This window comes from Pteronotus mesoamericanus, unplaced genomic scaffold (assembly GCF_021234165.1).
Source record: "Pteronotus mesoamericanus isolate MK-2021 breed Mesoamerican mustached bat unplaced genomic scaffold, CSHL_Meso_final scaffold_232, whole genome shotgun sequence".
NCBI lineage: Eukaryota > Metazoa > Chordata > Mammalia > Chiroptera > Mormoopidae > Pteronotus > Pteronotus mesoamericanus.
This window is the reverse complement of record NW_026555311.1, coordinates 25,445,741-25,468,905: the sequence shown is the minus strand read 5'-3', so window position 1 is coordinate 25,468,905 and position 23,165 is coordinate 25,445,741. Positions and strand designations below refer to the sequence as shown.

General features: G+C 35.9%; 1 protein-coding gene across 1 annotated transcript in view; it reads left to right on the top strand.

The window, feature by feature from the left end:
- PTPN13 (protein tyrosine phosphatase non-receptor type 13) overlaps nucleotides 1–23,165 on the top strand; it is a 198,351-nt gene that overhangs the window by 55,817 nt on the left and 119,369 nt on the right. The window contains exons 3-4 of the mRNA XM_054591769.1: nucleotides 15,190–15,368; nucleotides 17,401–17,466. Coding sequence (XP_054447744.1) covers nucleotides 15,190–15,368; nucleotides 17,401–17,466 — 245 coding nt within the window. The remainder of the gene's footprint in view (nucleotides 1–15,189; nucleotides 15,369–17,400; nucleotides 17,467–23,165) is intronic.

The window sequence follows — 23,165 nt, the reverse complement described above, 5'->3', positions numbered from 1 at the left end:
GTTGCTGAGGTCATTTTTTTGAATTTTGGTTTCCATCCCTCCCCTGCCGCCAACCAGCTTCGCAGATAGCAGGGGTGGAAGATCTCCTTTAACATGAAACTTCCTATTGAAAAAAAACCCCAAAAACCTGCTGCTTTATAAAAAACGTTTACCATAAAACTAATTTCTGTTGCTAATTGTATCAGTTATAGTTTATTTTGTTTTGTTCTGGCAAATATAATGTGGCAGCTGTGTGACCTACAGGGCCTGTCATGAAGTTGTTAGGTGGCAAAATTATGCCAGTGCTTTAAGAAACTAGTAATAAAATCATGTTTTTAACTAGACTTTACCATTCAAGATTAACATTTTTATAACTGCTTGAATAGGATAGTCAAATAATATGACTTGTGTATTTTAAGAAAAAAACTACCTTAGAACAAAAATTTTTAGAAGTCTTCTGCCTAAAATACTACATTGATATAGAGTGATTTTGCTCATAAAGTTTGGATCTTCCTTGGAAAAACAGAAATTGGTGTTAATCTCAGAATCTTTTCTAGGTACTGGTTGTATACTTAGCAATACATTCATATATTAGATGGGGTGGAAGAGAGCAAAGGTCCCCCCCCAGCACTTGAGGAAATACAATATAGATTTAATTGATTTATAGAAAGTGTTAGAGAAAACCCAAAATGTGTAGGCAGTTCATTTGTAGTTTGTTTTACTTTAGGAATGGAATTTTTTTTAAAGCCAAATAAAGATAATTTTTTTAGGTGGGAATGCCAATTTATTCCTAAATGCATAGTGAATGACATCCTGAGTTTGGTGTCATTTATTCAGCTTCTTCCTTATAAACAGAGAAAAGCTATTGAGATCTCATTTCTAGTTTAAAGTTATTTTGGATAATTATTTTACCTCTCTAGTATGAAATTACTTTATTATAATTTGGATAAAACAGTTACTTGTAACACTTTCTGGCTTGCCCCCAAAGTCCAGATGGTTTGGAAATATTTCTGTTTCAATGTTACAGTTAACAATGCTGACACTTCCTTTGAATTATACTTAAAAAAAATAACTAAAAGTAGTAAAGACTGGAGAATAAAATTAAAGACCCAGAATATTCTCTCAACGAATGATTTAGAATTCTAGGTGTTTGAAAGTTGAAAGAAAACTTTGTTTTTCTTAATAATGGAGCTCTAAAATACCAGCAAAATCTGAATTGATAAGTTACTGTCAGAGCAGAGTAGAGTAGGACACCTTTAAAAGGTTATGGACCGATGGACTATGGTTGGAATTGTAAACATTCATTATTTTTAAGTTTTCAATTGCATTGCTAAAATGGCGTTGTACCTGATCTTTAGGAGATTCTAATTCTTATCCTTAAGCCAGTTATATTCTGGAAGAAATATGTGAAAAGAGTTACAAAAGCATTTTGTTAAGTAATTTGGCTAGTATTTTGGAGTGTGTACTTTTTATTGTTGAGAATACAGAGGGTTAGTGGGAAACATGGAAACCAAAGGACAAACAAAGAGGAGGAACTTAATATATCAAAGTAATGAAGTGGGCAGATTCCTCAGAATATGATACAGGTGCCAAGAAGAAATGAAAGGAACTGCTAACTATTTTTTTCATACTGCTTGGATCAGGTGGCCAAGGAGAATTGCTGAAGAAGAAAGCAAATTCTTGGAGACTCACTTCCTTCTATCCATGTTGTCCAGCCATTTAATCTCTGTTGCTTTTAATAATCATAACCAATTTAGTTTTCCTAATACAGATTGCCTGTATGTCACTTTTTAAAAAGATTTTATTTATATTTAGAGAGAGGGGAAAGTAGGGAGAAAGGGGGAGAAACATGATGTGTAAGAGAAATAATGATCAATTTTGTCTCTCATGCCCCAGCTGGGGCCCTGGCCTGCAACCCAGGCATGTGCCCCCCACTGGGAATCAAACCAGCAACCTATCAGCCTGCAGGCTGACAGTCAAGCCACTGAGCCACACCAGCCAGGGTTGCCTGTAAATCACTTTTGTTAAACTCAGGTCTCATTAGTGTTTTGTTACCAAAATGTGTGGTTTGGAATTACCTTGAGTCTTACAAGTATACAACAAAACTACCAGAAGCCTAATTGATCAGAAGTCATACCAAGATTCCAGGGGTTGTGGCTTGGATAGGTGGCTTGTAAGTGTTTAGTGTTTAAAAAAAAAAAAAAGGAATAAAAATTAAAATACTACCTGTGTTTGTGAAACAAAGTATAATTACTAAAAATAAAAATATCTTTTGTTTCCTAGTAAAGCAAAGCTCATAAAATATTAATTTGGAATGACAAGTTTGCATAATTTCATGTTAATCAAAATGTTATAACTTCTATTACAAATAACATTTTTTCTAAAAGTATATGCTGAAGCTGTAGTTTATATATGTACATTCAAAGAAATATCTTCTTTGATAATTTGTGTTATACCTAACAATAATGATAAGATACAGTGAAACACCTATTTCATATGTGTAGTTGCTTAATAAGTACTAATTGGCTTGATTGTAAAATTTTATTTTTTAATTAATTTATTTTAAATTTATTTTTTATTGTTCAAGTACAGTTGTATCCATTTTCCCACTACCACGTTCCCCTGCCCCACCCACTCCCACCTCCCATCCTCAATCCTTCCCCACTTTGGCTTTATCCATGGGTCTTTTGTACATGGTCCTTGATTTGACCCTTCCCCCTTCTTTTCCCCATCACCCCCATTTCTCCTCCCCTCTGGTTACTGTCATTTTGTTTTTTATTTCAATGTTGCTGGTTATATTTTGCTTGCTTTTTTGTTTTCTGGATTAGTTTCTAATTATAGGTGAGATCATATAGTGTTTCACTTTCAGCCCCTGGCTTATTTCACTTAGCATAATGCTCTCCAGTTCCATCCATGCTGTCTGGAAGGGCAGGAGCTTTTTCTTTCTTTCTGCTGCGTAGTATTCCATTGTGTAACTGCATAATAGTTCTTTGATCCACTCATTTACTGATGGCCACTTAGGTTGCTTCCAATACTTGACTATTGTATATTGTGCTGCTATGAACATTGGGGTGCATAGGTTCTTTTGAATTGGTGTTTCGAGGTTCTTAGGGTATAATCCCAGCAGTGGAATCGCTGGGTCAAAAAGGCAGTTCCATTTTTAGCTTTTTGAGGAAATTCCATACTGTTTTTTTTCCACAGTGGCTGCACCAGTCTGCATTCCCACCCGTAGTGCACTAGGGTTCCCTTTCCTCTACAACTGCACCAGCACTTGCTGTATGTTGATTTGTTTATGATGGCCATTCTGACCGGTGTGAAGAGGTATCTCATTGTGGTTTTAATTTTCATTTCTCTGATGGCTAGTGATGATGAGCATTCTGTCATATGTCTCTGGGCTCTCTGTATGTCCTCCTTGGAGAAGTGTCTGTTCAAGTTCTTTGCCCATTTTTTAACTGGACTGTTTGTCATCCTGGGGTAGAGTTGTGTGAGTTCTTTATGTATTTTGGAGATCAAACCCTTGTCTGAGATTTCATTGGCAAATGTATTTTCCCATACAGTTGGTTCCCTTTTCATTTTGCTGATGTTTTCTTTAGCCGTGCAGAAGCTTCTTATTTTGATGAAGTCCCATTTGTTTATTCTTTCCTTTATGTCCCTTGCTGTATGGGACATATCGGTGAAAATATCACTGCATGGGATATCTGAGAGTTTACTGCCTCTGTTCTCCTCTAGGACTGTTATGGTGTTGAGACTTATCCATCTTGAGTTTATTTTTGTGTGTGGCGTAAGTTGGTGGTTGAATTTCATTTATTTGCATGTAGGTGTCCAGCTCTCCCGACACCCTTTGTTGAAGAGGTTATTTTTACTCCATTTTATGCTTCTGCTCCCTTTGTTGAATATTAATTGACCATAGACAACATGGGTTTATTTCTGGACTCTCTATTCTGTTCCATTGATCTATATGTCTGTTCTTATGGCAGTACCAGACTGTTTTGATTACAGTGGTCTTAAAATATAGTTTGATGTCAGGTATTGTGATCCCTCCTACTTTGTTCTTCTCTCTCAAAATTGCTGTGGCTATTGAGGTTCATTTATGGCTCCATATAAATTTTTGAAATGTTTGTTCTATATCTGTGAAATATGTTCTTGGTATTTGAATAGGGATTGCATTGAATCTATAAATGTCTTTGGGTAGTATGGACATTTTAATGATGTTAATCCTTCCAATCCATAAACATGGTATATGCTTCCATTTATTTGTGTCTTCCTTAATATCTTTCTTCAGTGTTATACAGTTTTCGGAGTACAGGTCTTTTACCTCCTTGGTTAAGGTTATTCCTAGGTACTTTATTTTTCTTGTTGCTAAGGCAAATGGGATTTATTTCCTGATTTCTGATTCTGACATGTCATTGTTGGTGTACAAAAATGCCTTTGATTTCTGAATATTAACTTTGTATCCTGTGGTTTTGCCAAATTTACTCATTAGGTCAAGTAGTTTTTTGGTGGAGTCTCTGGGGTTTTCTCTGTATACTATCATGTCATCTGCAAACAATGACAGTTTTACTTCCTCCCTTCCAATTTGGATGTCTTTTATTTCTTTTTCTTGTCTGATCACTGTGGCTAGGATTTCCAATACTATGTTGAATAGAATTGGTGAAAGCGGACATACTTGTCTTGTTCCCGATCTTACTGGGAAAACTTTTAGTTTTTGCCTGTTGAGTATGATGTTGGCTGTAGGTTTCTCATACATGGCCTTTATTATGTTGAGATATGCCCCGTTCACTCCCACTTTGCTGAGTGTTTTTATCACAAATGGGTGCTGTACCTTATCAAATGCTTTTTCTGTATCGATTGATATGGTCACGTGATGTTTGTCTTTCCTTTGTTTGTGTGATGTATTACGTTCACTGATTTACAAATATTGAGCCATCCTTGCATCCTTGAATGAATACCACTTGATCACGGAGGATGATCTTTCTAATGTGTTGCTGTATGGGGTGTGCCATTATTTTGTTCAGGATTTTAGCATCTATGTTCATCAGCGATATTGGCCTGCAGTTTTCTCTCTTTGTTGTGTCTTTATCTGGCTTTGGGATTAGGATGATGCTGGCCTCATGAAATGAGTTTGGGAGTCTTCCCTCTTGGATTTTTTGGAATAGTCTCTGAGTAGAACAGGGCTTAGCTCTTCCTTAAATGTTCTGTAAAATTCTCCTGTGAAACCATCCAGTCCAGGGCTTTTGTGTGCCAGGAGCTTTTTGATTACTGCTTCCGTTTCACCAGCTGTTACTCGTCTGATCAGGCTTTTTGCTGCTGCTTCATTTAGTGTGGGAAGGTTCTATCTTTCTAGAAATTTGTCCATTTCATTGAGGTTTTCAAGTTTCTTGGCTTGTAATTGTTCGTAGTAATTTCTTACAATCCTTTATATTTCTAGCATCAGTTGTTTTATCTTGTCTTTCATTTCTGATATTACTTTGGTCCTCTTTTTTTTGTTGTTGTTGGTGAGTCTGCTTAAAGGCTTGTCGATTTTGTTTTTCTTTTCAAAGAACCAGCTTCTGGGTTTCTTGATAATCTGAAGTGTTCTTTTCGCCTCTGTGTCATTCAGTTCTGCTCTGGTCTTGATTATTTCCTTCCTTCTACTCTTTCTGGGCTTTGTTTGTTCTTGTTTCTCGAGTTCTTGAAGCTGTAAGGTTAGGTCGTTTATTTGAAATGTTTCTATCCTTTTTAGATAGGCCAGTATTGCTATGAACTTCCCTCTCAGGACTGCCCTCGCTGTGTCCCATAGGTTCTGGACTATTGTGTGTTCATTTTCATTTGTTTCCAGAAACTTTTAGGTTTCTTCCTTATTCTCTTTATTGACCCATTCATTGTTTAGTAGCATGCTATTCAGTCTCCATGAGTTTGAATGTTTTTCAGTTTTTTCTTTGAGGTTGATTTCCAGTTTTAAGCCCTTGTGGTCTGAGAAAATGCTTGTTATGATATCAACTTTCTTGAATTTGTTGAGGCTTGTTTTGTGTCCTATCGTATCGTCTCTCTTTGAAAATGTTCCATGTGCATTTGAAAAGATTGTGTATTTTGCTTCTTTGGGATGAAAGGTTCTATATATGTCAGTTAAGTCCATTTGATCTAATGCATCATTCAGTTCCACAATATCCTTGTTGATGTTTTATTTGGAGGACAAGATAGAAAAAAGCTCCCATAAAGAGAAGAAAATGAAAAAAGGCTCAAAAAGTATGAAGAGACATTTAGGGAAATGCAGGACAACCTGAAACGTAATTATATCCATATAATACGGATACCAGAAGGAGTAAAAGAGGAAAAATCTTGAAATCGTCCAAGATTTTCCATATATATTTGAGTGGTCCTATTTTGGATGCATATAGGTTTACAATGTTTATGTCTTCTTGATGGATTGTTCTTTTGAGTATTATAAAGCGTCCTCCTGGGTCTCTTTTTATGCCCTTTGTTTTGAAATTTAGTTTGTCTCATGTAAGTATTGCTACCCCTGCTTTTTTACCCCTGTCCATTTGCTTGGAATTTTGTTTCCCATCCCTTTACTTTCAGTCTGTGTCAGTACTTTGTTCTGAGGTTGGTCTCTTTTAGGCAGCATATGTGCGGATCATGTTTTCTTATCCATTCAGTTATGGTATGTCTTTTGATGGGAGCATTTAATCCATTCACATTTAAAGTTATTAGTGATAGATACTTCTTAATTTTTTCCCGTTATACCTGTGTTCCTGTTTTTCTCACTCCTTTTCTTCATCTTCTTAAAGCAGTCTCTTTAGCATATCTTGCAGTGCTGGTTTGGTGGAGATGTATTCTTTTAGCTTTCTTTTGTCTGGGAAACTCCTTATTTCGCCTTCCATTTTTATTTAAAGCCTTGCTGAGTAGAGTAGTCTTGGTTGCAGCCCTTTGCTTTTCATGACTTGGAATACATCTTGCCATTCCCTTCTAGCTTGTGGTGTTTCTGTTGAGAAGTCAGCTGCTAGCCATACCGGGGTACCCTTGTATGTTACTACCTGTTTCTCCCTTGCTTGCCTCTAGGATTCTCTGTTTGTTTTTGATATTTGCCCTTTTAATTCTGATGTGTCTTGGAGTGGGCCTCATTGGGTTCCTCTTGAATGGGACCCTCTGTGCTTCCTGGACTTGTGTGCCTTTTTCTCTCCTCCAATTAGGGAAATTTTCCATTAGTTCCAAATGTTCCATTAGAACATTTTCAAACAGGTTCTCTATCCCTTCCTCCTCCTCTTCTCCTTGTGGTATCCCTATTATATGAATATTATTATGTTTCAGGTTGTCCTGCATTTCCCTAAATGCCTCTTCATTCTTTTTGATTCTTCATTTTTTTCTCTTTCTGGGAGTGTTTTTCTACTTTGTCCTCCAGCTCTCTGATTCTATCCTCTGCTTCATCTAGCCTGCTTTTATTCCTCTCCTCTATTCTTCAATCGAGAAATTGTATTCTTCATTTCCTCTTGCCTCTTATGATAGTTTCTATGTCCTTTTTCATGCTGATATAGTCTGCAGTAAGTTCCTCGTAGTTTCCCTGGTAATTCTCCCTGAGGTCAGTGAGCTGGTTGAGCTTCCCTATAACCATTGTTTTGAACTCAATATCTGATAGTGTACTTGCCTCTATTTCATTTGGTTCTCCTTCTGAGGATTCCTCCTTTCCTTTTGATTGAGGGTTGTTTCTTTGTCTTCCCATTATTTATGAGATTCTTCTTTTTTTGCTTCTGCTTCTTAAATTGATCTGTTTTGACTTCCTGACTGTTGTGTAAACTTCTATGATAGGACACCTGTGAGATCCAGTGGTGCAGTCTCCTGATCTCCTGAACTTGATGTTCTTGGGATGCCTTTTATGCTGTTTCTCTTGGCTCTTTGGAAGTAATTGGGTTTTGATTGATGTTTAGCCCTTATTCGGTGGGTCCTTCCCTCCAGCTGGTTAACTGACGGTCACTCTTACCACCATGTCTTGTTGTTTTGTGCAGGTGCTGCCAGAACAAAACCACAAAGCCCAGGTAACAAACCCACATTCTCAAAAATAACTCCCCACTGCACCCTGCTATCAACAGTAAATGAACAAGTATTAATAAGGCTGTAAGGAGATTAAGACTATTACAAGAAAGGAGAGAAATAAGTATAGTATAAAATCTAACGATAATGTCCACAAACTTGATGGACAAGGAATAAATGTTCAAAAGCTATGTAGTAAAGAAAATATTGCAAATCGTGGAGACCACAGTGGATTTCCTCTTGGTAGCCTCTTTTATTTGCTAGTTTTTTTTGGCAGGGGTTTGCCTCTGGTGATGTTAGATGTTGACTCCGTATGACCTTAGGCAGCCTGTTCAAAACTTCCAGGGATCTACTGTCTGTGGCTATCTCCTTCAGGTATTCATGTAGTTACTCTGCACTTATCAGTCAGGCTTAAGCATCATAGGGCGGGGCAGAGTCCCTTCTGGGGGCGGGGCTGTTTCCCCTCAAGCTGCTTGGAGGGGAGTCTTTTGCCTGAGCAAGGTTACTGCAGCCATATGGGGAATGAGTCAGCACCGGGATCTAGCTGGCTACTCTCTTGATGCTCTCCCCAAAGCCTCCATCCCCAGTCTCTCTTCAGGCATCTCTGGCCCACTCTGCCTGCCTTTGCCAGAGCCTAGGGTAAGTGGCTGCAAATAAAAACCCATGTGTTGGCCCTTTAAATGGCTCTTTGCTTCGCCAGTCATCCGTCTCTGGCAGAGCGCAACCCTTCCGCTTTTTGCAGCTGGCTATTATCTGTGTACTTTTTGGGCTCTGGTGCTGTAGGCTGGAGATCCCTGCTTATGGTTTAGACACCGCTCTTCTCAGGAGGATCCAACTGGGTGCTTAAATATCCCTTTGGCGCAGCTACGTGTGGGCACTCAGCCAGCCTCCTTGAGTCTCCACCGCACTCCTTACCAGTTAGGTTGTGCTAACACTGATTCTTCTGTCTGTCTGATGTTATAAGGCTTCTCTCTTGCTATTGTTCAGTGGTTTATTACAGGTGATTTCTCCAGTTTAGCTGTAATTCCAGATTGGTCTGTGAAGGAGGTCAGTGTGACTTCCATTCACTCCTCTGCTATCTTGCCCCTCGTGATTGTAAAATTTTAAACCAGTTTTTGTAAATTGAGGATCTAGGTTATCTAGGAATACCATGTAATAAAGAGAACACCTATAGAAGTATATTCCCCAGGGAATTAAAATAAAAAATTAGTACTATTTTAGGATTCTTTGTAACTTAAGTCATCTGTATATACAATATGACTTTAAGTAAGAGATTTGTATGATTAGCAAGGTCTGGGACCTACTGCATCAGAATGTAAGTCCTGGAGGACTAAAGGCTTGTTTAGAGTTTCTGAAATGCTGTTGGATGCTTGGCTGTATCAAGGATATTTAGCCATGAGTGGTGTGGTTCAGTTGATTGTGCATCATCGCACAAAGTGAAAGGTCTCCGGTTCAGTTCTGGGTTAGGGCACAGGCATGGGTTGCAGGTTGGTCTGATTGGGGGCATGTGGGAGAGGCAACGGATTGATCCATGTTTCTCTCTCTCACAGTGCTGTTCCTCTCCCTCTCTTCCTCACTCCTTTCCACTCTCTCCAAAAATGAATAAATAAAAATCTTTTTTAAAAAAGAAAATTTACATGATGTATAAAGTGTCTTTTAAAAGACTATCACTATCAATTTACATTATGTAGATATCTTAATTTCAATCATTTACACAATTTTATTTTCAAATTGGGATTGCTATTCTACTTTGTTTCACATCAGAGAAAGTGAAATTTTAAAAAGTAGTAACAGAATTTATGGGGAATTAATAAGTTTAAATTGGGAATCAATCTGTAGCATGTACTATAATTTTCAATGAGCCTTAAATAATTTATCACAAAGCTTTACTATCAAGAAAATATTAAAATACAAGGCAAATATTCTGAACAATTTATTTTTGTGCATTCTTACACAAGATGATTGATTTAATAATGTATATGTTTTTATGCTCGCATGAACTAAATTTTTGAGAAAATTCCATATTATAGTGTGACTTCATCAAATCCTTCACGGTTTGAAACAGTGGCCTCTGCATAAATTTTTGCCAAGAACCTTGATATCACAGGTAAAGTGGGAAGACTAGAGTTTCTCTATTTGTGCTTGAATAGGCAAAGGATTTTTCAGGTCAAAGGGGTGTCATTGTTGTTCTAAGTCTTAAGACGATTTCATGATACTTTTGATGGGTATTTTCTTATTTTTATTACCCAGTTCTGATCATTTCCAAATTTTCATACCATACGTGGAAAACCAAAAAATAAAATGAAGGGAACCATTTAAAGGAAATGGCAAGAGCTCTCAGGAAAAAAATATGTGGAGCTGGGTCTTAGTTGAAAGGAACATTGGAAGGAAGTGCTAAGACGTTTCTTTGCATATCATATTTCTGTTTATTTCTAACTTTGGTTCTAGCTGCTTGAAATTCCGTTTAAGCAACTTTTTCTGTGGAATGTTGGTAAAGTCTATAAATAGAATCATCTGACTACTGGGATCAGTTCACATCAGATTTACTCTTCCATAATAATAGCATTCTTCGAGACAGTCATCACACAACTAAAATATTATAGGACATTAAATTACAAGCTTCTTCTACAATTCCATTTTAAAATACTCTTTTGTTAGCATTCTTTGAAGGATTTTGAATACATTTGCTTTAAATCCTTCCTTGTAGATGAGAGTAAATTAAATGTATTCTAGTCACGATTCTAAATTTACTCACTTATATGTTTGCATAACACTTTACAATTCAAACATGTATTTTGTGGTTTAATTGTTTTCTAAAGAATTCAGTACAGCCCTGGATGGGTGACTAAGTTGGTGAAAGCATTTTCCTGTGCACTAAGGGTTGCAGGTTCAATCCCCAGTCAGGGTACATACCTAGGTTGTGGGTTTGATCCCCAGTGAGGGCACGGAAGGCAACTGATCCATGTTTCTCTTTCACATGAATGTCAAACCACTCCCCCCACCCCCTTCTTCTCTCTCTAAACTCAATAAAACATATCCTTGGGTGAGGATTAAAAAAGAAAAAGAAAAAAGTATTCCATACTTAAAGTCATGTGTGTGTTTAGGGAACACATATAGTTTGTTGTCACAGGTGCTTTATTACAAGACATTTAAAAATCCCATATGAAAACAGTGAAAATATTTGTGTCATTTGTGTGTATGTGTTTTAACAAGCAAAAATATGACCCACCTTGGTAATTGTTTCTCACTGTTCTTCATCATTGCTCTGTCCAAAATTCCTGCTTCTCTGTTTATAAACTTAATAATTTCCATACACATGCCTTTGTTTTGGCTCTTGTTTATTTTTGGAATCTCCGCCTTAATTATGGTTAAATCTTACTCATGTAAAGGGCAACATATAAAAAAGGGCTGTTTTCATTGTAGTTCAGATAATTTTGCTATCCTTTAAATCCCTTTTATATTTCCTATTTCTCTGTTAGATACCTTATACTTCCTATTTTAGATAGATAGATAGAGATACACACACATACACATATGTACTTAAACTTTTCGATAGTACTGTGGACTCTGTGAACAGTGACCTATAATGTTGAGAAGATGTATAATATGGATAGTGCTTAAATTAGGTTTACTGTAGATGTTTAGTGAAAAACAAACAAAAAAACCCCCACCTGTTACATAGAGCAAAATTTTAAAAGATGCCGTTCTTGCCAGAATAATAAGTTTTGCGGACCTTGTTGTGCTGGTAAATGAATAAACCTCTTAGTGATTTCAGAATGATAAGCAGTTGTGGGTTGCTTTCACCTTCAGTTTCAGCTCTATGCCACCCTGTCAGGGAGGTATCGTCTGTGGCTGGGGATGATCGGGAGGAAGAGTGTGGCAAGCTCTTTCCTGCTCTGAGTGAACACCAGCATCCAGGATGGCAGGACAGGACATAGCTTTTAGACTCCTGGGAGGCATTCATGCCTCTGTTATCTGTGATCCCCAATAATTTATAAATTCAAATGGTAATAAGTATAACAGAAATCATAGTTCTGTCCCTAAATATGGAATTAAGCATAAGAGTTAGAATTCCATCGGCTTCTCATAGGTTCAGGCCTGGATATTGGGCAACTAGACAGAAACATAATAAAAAGAATTAATTAAAATAGTGGATGGAGATTGACGATGAGTAATGGAAGTATGATAGGGAGATTACAGCACCCTACTTGCATGGATGCCCAAGAGAACCTGGGGCGGGGGGTGGGGGAGACTGAGGAGCATTCTTGAAGTTGGAATACACCAGGGCTCAGTCCTTGGTCTTGACTTCTTTTCTGTTATAACTCACTTTTTGGTGATCTCATCCAGTCACAGGGCTTTAAATAGCATCCATTAGGCCAGTTACTTCCAAAATATGTCTTCTGACACCTTTTTCTCAAATCTCAGATCCAGCTGCCCACTTGACACCCCCATTTCAGTGTCTGACAGATATCTTATTATGTCCCAAAGTACAGTTCTGATTCCTACCACCATCTCCCAACCCCCTACCTCAGCAACTTGCATTATCCGTAATCTTCTCTGTCACAGTTGATGGTCCTCCATTTTTTTCCATTATTGAGAACAAAATCTTGGATTCATCCTGATCCTCTCTTTCTTGCTTCACATCCAGTCTGTCAGAAAACTTAGTTGTCATTGCCTCTACTGCTCTCTCTCAACTCAAATACAATCGCGTTTCTGCAGGTTCTCGCTGCCTCTGCTGCTCTCACTCTGGTTGCAGGCCATCATCATCTCAGACCAGATTAACTGTGCACTGCCTTTCCAGTTGGCTTCCTGGTGCTTGTTCCCTTCAGTTGCTAATTTGAAAGGAATTTATTGTAGATGCTTTTATAGTGCTGTGACGTGAGATACCTCAATATTTTGAATAGCATTCTTTGGCAAAAAAAATATTGTTCTGCTTTGTTTGAGTTCTTCTCTAGCTAGATTGTGTGGGACTCGTTCTTGAGATACTTAAGAAGTTTTTAACAGAAAATGCATAAAGTGGCTGTGAAAGGTAACATTCTACCTATGCTTACCAGCTATGATGATTCATTGAAACGTATTTTGCCATAAGAATTATTAGTCACATTTTTTTTTAGCAGCCTGCTATGTGGACGGGTCATACTGTGAGGACCATTGTCTGTAACTCAGGTTCAGTGCAGCATAAGATATGCTGACTGGTCAAAAGATGCATTCAAACATATTTTTCTTACTTGACACAGGTCTTGTTATTAAAGACCTGTTTCAGGTTTATAAATAGACAAGAGAACATATATAGTTGGCTTTTCAATCTTTAAAGGAGGGATGAATTTTAATAGTTTACTTTTTTATTTACATATAGATCAGAATCTTGGCTATAGGTAGAGGTTAAAAAGTCAGAAAGGATAAATGATTCAATTCTAATAAAAGTAGTTTTTAGGAACACATAGGTACTGTATGTTTGATAAACTGTTCCAAAGACTTTTATCAATTTCTCATGATTCGACAAAAATATCAGTATAACCCATTCAGATCGAATAATAACAGCATTGTAGTTATAGGCTTTTTGTTATTTTCCTATAGCAGTTTCTTGAGTCTACAATCCAGTTCACTTAGCAGTTATCTTAAAACCTATGTTAAAGACTTCTGGTCAAGATGGCAGCATAGGCAGACAAAGATTAAATGAGAATCTTAAAAGCAGCAAAAGAAAAGAAGTTAGTTACCTATAGAGGAGTTCCCATAAGACTGTCAGCTATTTCTCAAAGGAAACTTTAGAAGCTAGAAGGAATTGGCAAGAAATATAAAAGATGTGAAAAGTGGGGACCTATAGCCAAGATTGCTCTGCCCAGCAAAGCTATCATTTAGAATTGAAGGGTAGATAAAAAACTTCCCAGACAAAAAAAAACTATAGTTCATCATCACCAAATCATTATTATATGAAATGTTAAAAGGACTTATTTAAGAAAAAGCATGAGCAATAAAATGACAAAAATACATATCTATCAACAACGGAATCTGAAAAACAAACTGAGCAAACAAGAACAGAGACAGAATCATGGATACCGAAAACGTTTTGATGGTTGCCACATGGGAAAGGGGTGTGGAGAAATGGGTGGAGAGGTGAGGGGATTAAGAAGTACAAATAGGTAGTCACAGAATAGCCATGGGGATGTAAGTACAGTATAGGAAATGGAGTAGCCACAGGCATGACCCATGGACATGAACAATGGTGGGGAGATTGCCTGAAGGGTTGGGCGGTGCTGGGTGGAGGAACGCAAAGGGGGAAAATCAGGACAACTGTAAAAGAATATTCAAGAAAATATAATTTAAAAATTAATGTAGAAAATCCCAATGTTAATTTTGAAAAGGGTGAACAAAATAAAGTACCCTCTAATAAGTGTGTTTTGTTGAGCCTACTGTATAGCTTTGCTTTTGGAAGGATGATTGCTGAAATCTTAAGGATTTTTTTTTTTTAATGCTCTTGAGCAAGAGCTGTTAGGCACCCATACAGGCAAACATTAAAATAAAACTACAGACCATTATTGCATTTGATAATATATAAGCTGCCAGAAATTCAAGTGAAATAATGAACAAGTGCAAACAAAACAAAATCCAAGCTCAGACAAATATTTGACACACAAAAAAGAAATTTTCATTGTAGTTGGAAGTTTTACTAATTTCAAATCTGATGAATTATCCATTGAGTTATTTTCCATCAGTTTAGACCACTATAATCTAAATCAGGGCATCTTAATCAGTGGTCAATAAATGAGCTACAAGATCTAAACCCCTTTTTTATACAGAATTTTGTTTTTATAGGCAATTTCCTTAAAAAAGTGACCATAGTGTTCACCATATTCTCAAAGGAATCCATTATTCTCCCCCAGCATTTAAGATCCTTATATCTACCTATCTCACTGTGATAAAGTACTTAAACCAGTTTAAGTCTTATGACTGACAATGAAAGTCCTCTATAGTTTCTAAGATCTGTTATCTGGGTTTTGAAAGAATAAGCCAAATCAAGATATTGTTAATAATGTTAGCAGTAGTAGATATATGAAACTCTTCTTTGACTTTGTATATGTAACTTTACAGTTACCATATAATATAAATAGGCCGGGATGCTCATTTAAGTGATCTTTAGTTCCTCTGCTTATAATTTTGAGCAATTATCTTTCCTTTTTCTTTTTATTTTGTGTGGTTACAAACCAGTAAGCATAGCTGATCCTGCTGCCCTTGGCTTCATCATTTCTCCATGGTCTCTGTTGTTGCTGCCATCTGGTAGTGTGTCATTTACGGATGAAAATATTTCCAATCAGGATCTTCGAGCATTCACTGCACCAGAGGTTCTTCAAAATCAGTCATTAACTTCTCTCTCAGATGTTGAAAAGGTAACTGTTAAATATTTTTGGCTTAATTTTGTTTTCTGCTTTGCTGGGGGTTGGAAAAGTAAAGACACTGGGCTACCCTATCTCAACCCTTGGAAGAAAAATGCATTGATTTTAAAGTAATCCTGTGTTTTAAGAAGTTTATTTTTATTTTAAGAATTCAAAATTGTTTTATAAAAATTTACAGGTCTAAAAAAATATGAAGAAATGTACATCATTATTAGCTGATGTTTACAAATATTTATTTAATACCTGCTGTGTATAAAACATTATGCTCATAAGGAAGATAAAAAATAACTAGAAAATTGAACCTGATCAACATGTATAGAGCAATCTGTAATATATGGCAAAGTGAAGTAAATGTTCTATAGAGGTATGAAGTGTTTTGGGAATCTAGAAGAGGAACAATTAATTTTTAGTGTAGAGCGATATGACAGAGAAGGTAGTAGTATTTATGTTGGGCTTTATAGAACGAGTAGAATTTAGAAACGTGAAAATAGGCATTTCACTCAGGATTATTAGTATGTGGAATGACAGGTAAGAAATTATCCACTGTGATGGGGCAATGTTTGGTTAGATCAACTAGGTTAGAGCATTAGCTACCTGGAAAGGCTGTTGTTAGGGAAAGAAAGGGAAGCTGTAGGTCTGAGTAAAGAAGACTCCAAATGACAGAACCTGAGACTTCGTTCTGAGTCAGTTGTGAGTTATCCTATTTTTAGGAGAGTGAGATGATGTGACCTTTTTTTTTTTTTTTTTTTTTTTTTTTTTTAACTTCAGAGAGTAAGTTTGAGAAAAGTGGATACCTAGGTGAGATGAAAGATTTTGTGTATGTGATTCTAACTGGAGAGTTTAATAATATATGGAAAAGAACTGGATATAGGATACAGTTGAAGCAAAACTGACAGAGTTTGACCATTTGATGGAATAATGAAGAAGGAAATGTTTATGATATAAATATTCAGTCTGAGGATGAGATCCTGTTGACATCAGAAGATCTGATTTCATTGTCAAGGCTATGGAAAAAAAGGGACATATATGTAGCAGGCTGTAATAATTTAGATATGAAACTTTAGACATTCAATATTGGCTATGAATATAATTTCTCATGCAGCATTCCACAGAAGCATGAAGATTAACCTGATAAGTTGCTAGTAGTAAAATTGTTAAATGAAAAAGTATGAGATCTTTTTTGACCCTGCTTTATTCTCCATCTGCTATCCCCTATATTCATAGTAAGGGGAAAAAAAGTACTATTCAAACTGCAATGAGATTTTTTTTCTCACTTTTCATATTGTCAAAAGTCCAAATATTCATCACTCATTCTATGGACAAGGCTTGTGAAAAACCTTCTAAATGTTACTAGTAGAAATGCTGAACAATGCAGTTTCTATGTAGGGAAATCAGACAATATGTGTCAAAACTACAGATGATTCACCCTTTATCCATAATTTCAGAGAATCAATTCAAGAGAAATACTTGCATGTACAAAATAACATATCACAAGACTGTTTGCAGAAACGTTACTTAAAATACCAAAATTTAGGAAAATCCTAATTGCCCTTTAATAACAGATTGGCTAAATAAACAGTGGTACTGCTACAAAATGGAGTTCTATGTAGTACTAAAAAAGAATCTGTAAGCACTGATATGGAAATATCTCTCCTACTAAATTAAAAATGCAAGTAATTTTTAAAGTTCCTGACCTTTCTGAAAAGAAGGTAAGAATAATGTATATTCATTTTTGCTTGAGATTGCATAAAGAAACTTTAAAGTAAATAAGAACTTATAAAAATGGTTACATCTAGAGGATGGGCTGGGGAATAGGGGGTGGGGGAGTCTTGTTTCAATAACTTCTAGTTTTATTTTCTATTTTAAAAGCTCTCACTTTTACAAAAAATATGAAATTGTGATTTCCTTTTCATGTGTTAAACTTTCTTTGGAACAAAATGTCATGAATATACAGTACTTAACAAATTTTTAAAATTTTAAATTTTGTTTTACCATAAAATGACTTTTTAAAAACTTCTATTCCTAGATCCATATTTATTCTCTTGGAATGACATTGTATTGGGGTGCTGATCATGAAGTACCTCAGAGCCAAGTAAGTCAAATCATTACATTTGTACAAGTGTACACTTTTTAAAAAACTATTCCATATGTTCATTGCAACATGATTTACAATAGCCAAAATATGGAAGCAACCCTAGTGCCCATCAGTAGACAAACGGATATAAAAGCTGTGGAGTGCATATATACAATGGAATATTACTTGGCCTTAAAAACAATGAAATCTCATCATTTGTGACAGTATGGGTGGACCTAGAGGGTATTATGCTAAGTGAAATAAGTCAGAGAAAGACAGATACCATATGATTTCACTTATATGTGGAATCTAAAGAACAATATAAATGAACAAACAAAACAGAAGCAGACTCATAGATAGAGATAACAGTCTGGTGGTTACCAGATGGTGGGGGGATTAGGGGACTGGTGAAAAAGGTCAAAGGATTAAGATGTATAAATTGGCAGTTACAAAATAGTCATAGGGATATAAAGTACAGCATAGAGCCCTAGCTGCTGTGGCTCAGTGGACTGAGCACTGGCCTGCGAACCAAAGAGTCACTGGTTCAATTCCCAGTGTAGGGCACGTGCCTGGGTTGCAGGCCAGGTCCCCAGCAGGGGGTGTGCAAAATACAACCACGCATTGATGTTTCTTTACTTCTCTTTCTCCCTCCCTTTCCCTCTCTAAAAATAAATAAATAAAACTTTTAAAAATAAAAAGTATAGCTTAGAGAATAGTCAGTAATATTGTAGCAACTACATATGGTACCAGGTGGGTACTAGAAATATTGAGGAAGACACTTTGTAAAATATATGGTTGTTTAACCACTATGCTGTACACCTGAAACAAATACAAAATAACACTGAATGTGAACTGTAATTGAAAAATAAAGTTATAAAAAAGTCTTTCACATATTTTTTTGTGTTCTATAGCATACTCTCCGGCATACCATCATTTCTGTGCTCGTTGTTCATGTTAATAATGCCACACTCTCCAAGTGAAATAATAATAAAGTACTAAAGAAATTATTATTTTTTTTAAATGTTCTTAGAACTTTAGCAGTCACTGCCCAGGTTTCAACAAATTCAGCCTCTTCAAAAATTATAGCAAGAGAAATAAGAGTGTATTTTGTTTATTCTCATTTAATGATGATAAAGAAGGACTGTAGATGTCTTTTTTTTTTTTTTACAACCATCACCACTTCTTATTTTTAAAACATTTTCATCATCCCAGATAGAAATTATGCATCCATTAAGCAATAACTCCCCATTTCCCTCCCATCAGCCCCTGGTAATTTCTAATCTAGTTTCTGTTCCCTATGAATTTATCTGTTGTAGATAGTTTATACAAATTACATATGTTCATACAATATTGAAATTATGCAATATGATCCTTTTGTATCTGGCCTATTTCACTTAATGTTTTCAAGGTTCATGTATGTGATAGCATATATCTGTACTTTATTCCTTTTTATGGCTGTATAATATTCCATTGTATAGATATACCACATTTTGTTTATCAGTATGTCTGTTGATGAACACTTGGGCTGCTTCCACCTTTTGACTACTGTGAATAATGCTTATATTAATATTGGTGTATAATTATCTGATTATATACCTGTTTTCAGGCCTTCTCACTCTATTGATAGGGTCTATTTTTTAACTGGGTTATTTGTCTTTTATTATTTAGGTTATAATAGCTCTTTATATATTCTAGATACAAGTCCTTTATATCTGTATATGATTTGCAAAGTTCTGCTCCAATTGTATGAGTTGTCTTTCACTTTCTTCTGGTGTGTTTTAAGACACAGACATTTTTTAAAATTTAATCTTCATTGTATTTCTTTTCCATTATCATTTAACCCCCTTATACTCCCCGCCCCCCAGCAGTTACCGCACTGTTGTCCATGTCCATGAGTCCTTTTTCCTTTTTGCCCAATCCCTCCATCCCCTACTCCCTACTCCCTACCCCCACCTTAGCTATCAACCTACTCTTCCTCTGTGAGTCTGCCCCTATTTTCCTTGTTAGTTTAGTTTGTTCATTAGATGCACATATGAGTGAAATCATATGGTATTTGTCTTTCTCTGACTGGCTTATTTCACTTAGCATAATGGATGGACCTGGAGCACATTATGTAAATGTCTTTGATGATCCATTCTTACATTTTTTGGTGCAAAAACTGTATGAATAGTAACTCTGTGTCTCAGAGTATGGTTCATACTTTGTTACATTAACTTCTTTTCACTTCATATGTCATAGTTCATGGCTCTTGGAGCAGCAGACACAGATCAAAGTAACACTGAGGTCTTGGGATCTTATGACCCTTGGGCTGCTTCTAGTCTTTATTTTCTACAATAATTCTGATTCCTGAAAACTTTGTAAACATAGTAGTAAATAGTAGTAAATACTAAAAAAAAAAAAATGAAAATTTAAAAATCAGTATATTGCATCAAAGCAAAGATGTAGCATATTAGACTTAGGTTTTATTATAGGCATTTAGAAGTCAAAAAAATGAGATTTTTTGATATTGAATTAAGAAGTTACAAACATTTTAGGTTTCTATTATAAAATTTAAACATAAGATCTAAGAAAGATGAATGTCTTACACCTAGTGAAATTAAAGCAGTAATCAAAAAACTCCCAACAAACAAAAGCCCTGGGCCAGATGCCTTCATGGGAATTTTAGCAAACATTCCAAGAAGAACTAATACCTCTTCTTATCAAACTATTCCAAAAAATTCAAGAGGAAAGAAGATACCCAAGCTCATTTCACAAGGCCAGCATTATACTAATCCCAAAACCAGATAAAGACACTACAAAGAAAGAAAATTATAGGCCAATATCCCTGATGAACATAGATTCTAAAATCCTCAACAAAATATTAGCAAATTGAATACAGCAATGCATCGGAAAAATCACACACCATGATCAAGTGGGATTTATTCTGGGAATGCAAGGTTGGTACAACATTCACAAATCAATAAATGTGATTCACCACATAAACAGAATGAAGGATGAAAACCACGTGATCATATCAATAGATGCAGAAAAAGCATTTGATAAAATCCAGCACCTATTCATGATAAAATCTCTCAGCAAAGTGGGAATAGAGGGAATATACCTAAGCATAATAAAGGCCATATATGATAAATCCACTGCCAGCATCATACTCAGTGGGCCAAAACAAAAAGTGTTCTTCTTAAGATTAGGAACAACATAGGCATGTCCTCTTTCACCTATTTTATTCAGTGTAGTAGTGGAAGTCCTAGGCACCACAGTCAGACAAGAAGAAATAAAAGGCATCCAAATTGGAAAGGAAGAAGTTAAAATGTCTTTATTTACAGATGACATGATACTGTACATAGAGAACCCCAAAGATTCCACCAAGAAACTACTGGAACTGATAAATGAATCAGCAAAGTAGCAGGATACAAATTAATATCCAGAAATCACTTGCATTTTTATATGCCTATAATGATCTAACAGAAAGGGAAATGAAGAAAACAGTCCCATTGACAATTGCTTCAAAAAGAATAAAATACCTCAGAATAAATCTAACCAAGGATGTAAAAGACCTGTACTCAGAAAATTGTAAGACACTGAAGAAATAAATTGAAGAAGATACAAGTGGAAGCACATACCATGTTCATGTATAGGAGGAATTAACATCATTAAAATGTCCATAGTACCCAAAGCAATCTATAGATTCAGTGCAATTCTTGTCAAGATTCCAATGACATATTTCACAGAACTAGAACAAGTATTTCAAAGATTTATATGAAACCACAAAAGGCCCCACATAGCAACAGCAATCCTGCGAAAGAACAAAGTTAGAGGAATCATTCTACCTAATATGAAACTATACAATAAGGCCAGAGTAATCAAAACAACATGGTACTGGCCTAAAAACAGACACATCGATCAGTGGAACATAATATAGAGCCCAGAAATAAACCATGTGTTTATTGTCAATTAGTACTTGACAGAGGAAACAAACACATACAATGAGCTCAAGAGAGTTTATTCAATAACCAGTGTTGGGAAAATTGGACAGATACATGGGGGAAAATGAAACTAGATCACCTTCTTACACCACACACAAGGATAAGTTCAAAGTGGGTCAAAGACTTAAATGTTAGACCCTAAACCATAAAAAAGATAAAAGAAAACATAGGCAGCAAACTCTCAGACATTGCTCATAGCAATATTTTATAGACTACATCTCCCCAAACAAGGGAAACAAAAGGAAAAATAAACAAATGGGACTACATCAAACTAAAAAGCTTTTGTATAGCAAAGGAAATCATCAACAAAATATATAGACTATCCACAGAATGAGATAAGTGGTTAATATCCAAAATTTATAAAGTACTTACAAAACTCAACACCAAAAAAAATCCAATTTAAAGATGGTCAAAGGACGTGAATAGACACCTCTCCAAAGAGGACATACAGATGGCCAATAAACATATGAAAAGATGCCCAAAGTCACTAATCATCAGATAGATGGAAATTAAAACCCCAATGAAATAACATCTCACACCTGTCAGATGGCACCATCAATAAATCAACAAACAACAAGTGCTGGTGAGGATGTGGAGAAAGGGGAACCCTTTTGCACTATTGGTGGGAATGCAGACTGGTGCAGCCACTGTGGAGCAGTTTGGAGATGCCTCAAAAAATTAAAAATGGATCTGCCTTTAGATCCAGCTACCCTCCTTCTGGGAATATACCCAAGGGACCCAAAACAGTAATTCAGAAGAATATAAGCACCCTTGTATTCATTGCAGCCTTATTTACAATTGCCAAGATATGAAATCAGCCCAAGTGTCCATTAGTAGATAAGCAGATAAAACAACTATGGGACAGTTACACAATGGAATACTACTTGGTTGCAAAAGAGAAAAAAATTTTACCTTTTTTGACAGCATGGATGCACCTGAAGGACATTATGCTAAGTGAAATAAGCCAGTCAGAGAAAGACAAATACCGTATGATTTCACTTATATGTGGAATCTAATGAAGAAACTGAACTAACAAGCAAAACAGAGGCAAACTCATAGATAAAGAGCAGATGACAGCTAGTGGGGAGTGAGGTTAGGGGTTGCAGGGATTGGGCATAAAGGAAAAAGGACTCATGAACGTGGACAACAGTGTAGTGGTTGCTGGGGAAGCGGGAGGGTGTAAGGGGACTGAGTGGTAATGGAAAAAAATAACAATAACAATTAAATTAAGTATTTAAGAAAATGAAAAATGAATGGTAGTGTTCAACTTGATTTGGCCTCATTTTTCATCATGAAAAATACTGTGTATTTGCTTTCCTCAGTTTCAATTCTCTAAATATAAAAGAGAAAGTTAAATTATTACTGAGCATATTGATGTCATATATTATATACCTTACTTACATGTAAAATGTGATCGCAGCCTAAAATTAACACTTTTTTATTCTAGTAACTGAAAATAAAGTCAGTGTCAATAATATATAAATTAGAGGGACTATATAAAGTTTTACTTGTATTTTGCTATCAGAAATAATAATTATTTTGTAAATATTTAATATTAATTCAGAAGTATTTATTAAGTGCACACCTGTTTTAGACACTGTGCTGGACACTAGGAATAAAATGGGCCATGCCTGCAGAATCCTTCTTATTCATGGGTACATACAGCAAATAACCAATTACAGCACAATGTTATGAATGCTGTTTAAGGGAAAATAAAGGGTACTTTGTAAAACC